Here is a 6,305-nt window from a genome sequence, read left to right as displayed (position 1 = left end):
TGGCAGCTGGGGAATATAAAATTCAAAAAAAAGCAAGAGTAGACCTTGGCCAGGAAGCCCAGTGGGTTAAGAGAGTCACCCTGATAGGACAGGCTTGTTGGTTCAACCCCTGGTCAGGGCATGTACAAGAGTCAATCAATGAATGTATAAATAAGTGAAGCAACAAAAACTGATCTATCTCTCTCCCTCTCTCTCTTTCTCTCTCTTCTTCGCTCCCTCCCTAAAATCAATAATCAAAAAAAAAATTCAAAATTTCAATTTAGAAAGAAAAAGCCAAACAATTACTGAATTAGTAGTACCAATGCCAAGGAAGTTTTAGAGTCCCTCACAACAGTATTTTCATTTCATTTCTTTTGTATTCTTTTAAAATGCTTCAAAAATACCTTCTACTATTTAAGAGAAGTAAAATAGAAATCAACAAAACAATTTTTCAACAGAGAAGCCTAGAGATCATATGTTTACACTCTGAATTTCATTTATTACTATTTTGAAAGCCAACTAATATAAATTGCACAGTTTCACTGTACAATAGTTAACTTCTACCTGCTTTTAGTATCATATTGGGGAATTTTACATAATTTGAGTAAAATGGTAAAATAAAATGAACTTATAAGCATGTCATTATGAATTATACATTGAAGCAAATGAATGAGCTAGCATATTTTTACTGTCACTTGTGTCCATATTACCAAATTTTTGCTACAGAAATAGAAAAATCATACTAATTTATAGGAGGAAGGTAGCTTAATGATCATCCACTCCAAATTCCCAGTGGACTTAAGAATATTCAAGTCCAGAGAGGTTAAGAGACATGTCAAAAATCATGCATTAAATAATGACAGAACTAAAATGAATTCTTCTCAAGATCCTTGCTCTCTTCTATAGAAATATGGGGCTAGCCTTTCTATCAATTCAGTTTGATCTTTTTTAAGGAGGTCATTCATTATCTGATCTCTGGAAAAGGGAAAAAAGGAAAGATGACTCTTTTCTAAGTATCTGAAGTTTTGTCTCAGCACTTTTCCTTTAACAACTCCCCTACTCCTTAAATATATTTAAACAAAAGAGAATGGAGGATATGGTTAATGATCCAAAAGGTACTCCACGGTACAGTAGGGATACATAAAATCCAAAGCCATTAAGTACAAATGATATTTTTTAAAAGAATAACAGAATATGGGATAGTATAACTGATAAAAGTATTTCTTTTACCCATTAATGACAACTGCAGAGTGTCCAAATCTGTTAACATCTCTATGAAGATTTGGTTTCGGTAATATTTTCCATTCATCACAAGCTAGAATAAAAGAGATCAAAAAAACAAAAGGAAAATGAAATAAAAAATAAAGACAAATACTATATAACAATCACTGGCCAAATTAATGATATAATACCTAAAGTTAGGATGCCTCTCATTAATTTTCCATGACCTATAATTTAGCGTTGTAATTAAACTAGCATTATTCCTTAAATAAAAATGACATATCTGTAATTCCCACAAATAAATTAATATATGACAATAAATAAAATGAAGGGTAAGAAACTGGGTATATATTTCATATTGGAAAACAATTTTAATGACATATTTTTACCAAATAAACCACGGTTCATATAGTAAAATAATGCATGAATGTCAATACTGGGCAAACCTAATAGAAAGTTAAATCACTAAATCAAACTTTACATACATGCATACAAACTTAATATTCAGTGAAAGAATATCTAAAAACAGAATCATCAAAATGAAATATTTAGTATGGAACCACAAAAGACCCCAAATTGCCAAAGCAATCTTGCAAATGTAGAAGAAAGCTGAAGGTATCATGCTTCCTGATTTCAAATTATTTTACAAAGTTACAGCAATCAAAATGGCATCGCACTGGCACAAATACAGGCACACAAGTCAATGAAACAGAAGACAGAACCCTAAAATAAGCCCACGCTTATATGGTCAATTAATCTACAATAAGAGGCAAGAATATACGATTGGAGAAAAGACCGTCTCTTCAATAAAAGGTGTTGAGAAAACTGGAAAGCTAACATGCATAAGAATGAAATTGGACCTAATTCTCACACCATTTACAGAAATGAAAGACCCAAAACTCTAGAACTCCGCCATAAACTCTTTGCCAACAGTCTTAGCCTTAGTGGAATTCCGGGATCACACGGTAATTCTATGTTTAACATATTAAGGAGCCTCCATACTCTTCCAAGTGGCTATCCCATTTTGCATTCCAACCAGCAGTGCACAAGGGTTCCCATTTCTCCACACCCTTACCGACACTTACTTCCTATTTCTTGATAACATAGAAACAAAGTAAGTGTCGGTAAGGATGTGGAACCCTTGCATTGTGGGTTCGGTTTGCATTTCCCTAATGATTAGGGATGCTGAGCATCTTTTCATGGCCAGAAGAAGTTCTAGCTGACGTAAGGGATATGTAGAACAAATAATGGAGGGGGGATATGAGGAGTATCAGTTGCCAGCCCTGAGCCCAGCTGCAGAAGACAGAGCAATGACCGAGGTGTTTCCCGGGAGCTTACAACAAATGTATTTGAAGAAGTGGACTGAGTGGCTCCAAGAATGAATTATGTTGAATATGGAGATGTGGTGACTAAATACATCTTCAGGGAATGCGTGTTGCCCCTTTGCCAGGATCACTATCACTGGCATCATCCAGCTACCAGCACTTGCAGACATTGCTTTAGCTCTGGAGTGACCCTCACACCTTCACACAATGACGGATCAAGGCCTATTTCATCCCGTGAGCAACAACTCTGATGGGCACCGAGACTGGTAGGTGGACTTGATCTTTCCCCCTGCCCAATCCAGCTTCTTCTTCCCCTTCCCCTTCCCCTTCCCCTTCCCCGGGACCTAATCAGTAGCCTAAACACAGACATTGCTTTAGCTCTGGAGTGACCCTCACACCTTCACACAATGACGGATCAAGGCCTATTTCATCCCGTGAGCAACAACTCTGATGGGCACCGAGACTGGTAGGTGGACTTGATCTTTCCCCCTGCCCAATCCAGCTTCTTCTTCCCCTTCCCCTTCCCCTTCCCTCTCCCCGGGACCTAATCAGTAGCCTAAACAAACTCTGTCCCAGGGTTTGCTTTCCAGAGAACCCGAAAGGTGACAGGGTGCTTCACTGCCACAGTGTAACCTAACCCATTCTGACTGACACAATACAATCAATGCACATTTTCCTTTACAGCTTCTTAAAATAGCTGGCAACTGGTTTTCACTCAAAAATTGTCTGGGAAGAAAAGAATTTAACTTTTAAACTTATGAAAAGCTAGTTGAGGGAAGCAGTTTTTGCATCCACAGACACAGCTATGGATAGAGCAGCTGTTTCGAACCCACTTTCCCTTATCCCGTCCAGCCTTTTCAATAACTACGAAACACAATGATGGGCAAGATAAATTCTGCTGCTGAGTTTTCACATTCTTGATCAGGAGTCTCTATAAAACTTAGATTGGTTTTCCTGTAAGATGTGGAAGTTATCAAACGTCTTAAAGCTCAATATTAAATTAATATAAGTTGTTTACATGCAGTCGATTCCCATTCTTACATTCGAAAGTCTCTTACATTATTAATCTGACTACAACCTATAATTATGTTTTTTTCCAAGGCGAAAATTATGTTTCCAGAGCATTCAGGTCATTATCACCTCATAAAGAGTTCAAGGCTGGACAAATTAAAGCAAAATCCACACAGTTATTGACATCATGGAAACTGACAGGAATACCATTCCACAACCACAGAAAAGCCACACAGGAATAAAGAACAGAGTGTAATATACACTCTGGGATACAGATTATTTTTAAAGCATGTGCTACCAGGTGCTAATATTAATTTACAAACTGCACACTCAAGACTTATAAAATCAAAAAATCAGAATAACTATTTTTGCAAACTCAAATTTCTGAAATCAGAATGTTGTGCTGTCAGACTACTGACCTATGAGGGGCCACATAATTACATTAAGAACTGGCACTGGGATTTAGATACTGGTTTATTTTATCATTATGCATAAACAGTACAAGTGGAAAATGCACATTCATTGGCAAACTTTTCTACAAAGACTCATAGTTTTTCATGAAAATATACTTCTGTAATGCTTTAAGGACACATTTTAATACAAGTTCATAAGTCAATCTTATTTACATACTTGAAATATGCTAAAAATAACCAAAGGCTGTGTGTATAAGACTCAAAAGTAGATGGATGTAGAGAAAATCTATTAACCATTTGAATACCTTTGTAATAAAAACCAAATTTCTGGATGTTGCCTAAAAACTTTTCCACCAGCCCTTTAATGATGGTGATTCACTGGGTGTTTCCCCAGTAGGTCAAGCCTTGCCAAGTATTTTAAACTCTAATTAACGCGTTCTCGGAGTTTCTCTCTGAGTTTCGTCTCCTGGCACTCATTCAATAAATAGTTATGTAATTTTTACTCTCTGCTAGGCAAAGTGGGCATCACTGTTTGACTTTCAATATTAATTGAAATGATTTTACAGGGTTTTAACATACAATGCTATTTCCTGTTGACTTCAATAAATAAGTCTTAATGTAATCAATTATATTGAACCATGCTTAAATTCCTAGAATAAATCCTATTTGGTCATCATTTATTATAGTTTTAAAACATTGTCTCAAAATTCACTTATATTTTAAAGTGTTTCAATTCATGAAACTCTCTCACTTGCAAACTGTTAAAATCTTCCATCAAATCACCTAAGTGACACTCAGGAGGTGTGAAAAACAAACTTCCCGATTCCTTTTGACCCACTGACCCTAGCAAACTAATTTTTATGACAATATTTACTCTCCACAGCCAACTGGTTTCAAACTATAAATACGTCTAATGACCAACTCAGTGGGTATGTTTTTCCCATTGCACCTTTAGCCTCATTATGTACCAGAAGGTTATCTTTACCAGGAAGATCATTTTAATCTTCAACCAAGTGCAATAATAATACCACTAACAATAACAAACATTTTAAAGTTTTCAGATTTAAAATCTGACTTCAAGCTAGATTCACAAACTAGAAGATTAAATAGTACATCGTGGTGTGTGTTATAATCCATCCAGTCTTGCTCACCAGCCGTGGCCCTTAGCAGCTACTCTGGTCACTTTTTAAAATGTAGCTGCCCAGTGTCTAACGTAAGAGAATCAAATTATATAGCTTTTCCTCCTACAACCTTCAAATGAGATGCCAAGTTACAGGCATGTCTGAAAACCACCATGTGCTTCTCCATCTAGCATGTATAATGTAATGAGAACTATGAGGGCAAGGTTATCCTCAAAGATTAACACTATTCACTATTTAAAATTTACTGTGCCAGTAAGGTTGAAATAGTACATTTTACAGCAATGAAGAATTAGTATGAGCACAAATATTCCTATCTGTTTAAACAAGATATAACACAAGGCAATCAGCTTAAGTGTTCAGGTGCATTCCAGTTAAATATGCCATAGAAGTCATAGGGAACTGTACCAAAACTAAAGTCCTAGGGTACTGTACCACAGAGAAAAATCAGCAAGATGGTCTTTTCTTTCTTTTCAAAACAGATTTATTTTATGGGTTCATTATGCAATGGCTGTATTTTATTTCCACAAAATATACTGCATAAGGAAAACAAATTACTTTAGAAGGCATATCCTGAAATCTGAAAAACTTTTCCCAGGAAAATATCCCAACATTCGATGCTACAAAGCTAAGAAGAATAAATACAGATTTTAGGGGGGAAATTTACTGGGAACTCAACAGACATAATCAAATGAGATCAAATAAAAATATTTATTCTATGTTGAATTGTAAGCTCGTGTTATGTTTTTGTTGTTAGTGTTAGCACAGGGCAAAAAAAAATCCTATGTTAAATTTTAATGCTATTTAAAATATGTTGTTCTTCCTTTAATCTGAACATTTGCTTGAAAAATGAAACTGATATTTGATTCTATCTTTCCACAGTATTAAGAGACATCATTAAACATAATGTGCCTGATAATTTGTTACCAAATTAAGAACATACTTTGGACCCAACCAAACAGCACAGTATATTCAAGCGAAAAGACTACCACAAGTTTTAGTCGTTACAAAAGCTAGATCCGCTGCTTACGAACCACATAGCTTCGGCAATTAATTGCCTGTCACTCTCTCGGCTTAATATTCTGGAAATAAGTTTAACACTTCATTACAAGGTTATTAGAGAAGTTACAGATATTAGCATATAAAGCCCTTAACCCTTAGCATAGTGCCCAGCTCTCAGAAGACCCTTAGTAAAGAGCGATTAGAATACAGGTAAT

At 35.7% G+C, this 6,305-nt stretch overlaps 1 protein-coding gene across 1 annotated transcript in view; it reads right to left on the bottom strand.

Moving 5' to 3' along the window:
- The window catches only part of ATRNL1 (attractin like 1), a 443,329-nt gene that overhangs the window by 372,031 nt on the left and 64,993 nt on the right, over positions 1-6,305 (bottom strand). The window contains exon 12 of the mRNA XM_006778755.2: positions 1,210-1,294. Coding sequence (XP_006778818.1) covers positions 1,210-1,294 — 85 coding nt within the window. The remainder of the gene's footprint in view (positions 1-1,209; positions 1,295-6,305) is intronic.

Source organism: Myotis davidii, unplaced genomic scaffold, assembly GCF_000327345.1.
Source record: "Myotis davidii unplaced genomic scaffold, ASM32734v1 scaffold107, whole genome shotgun sequence".
Lineage (NCBI taxonomy): Eukaryota > Metazoa > Chordata > Mammalia > Chiroptera > Vespertilionidae > Myotis > Myotis davidii.
The sequence above is the reverse complement of the archived record's forward strand: the minus strand, read 5'-3'. Positions and strand labels throughout refer to the sequence as shown.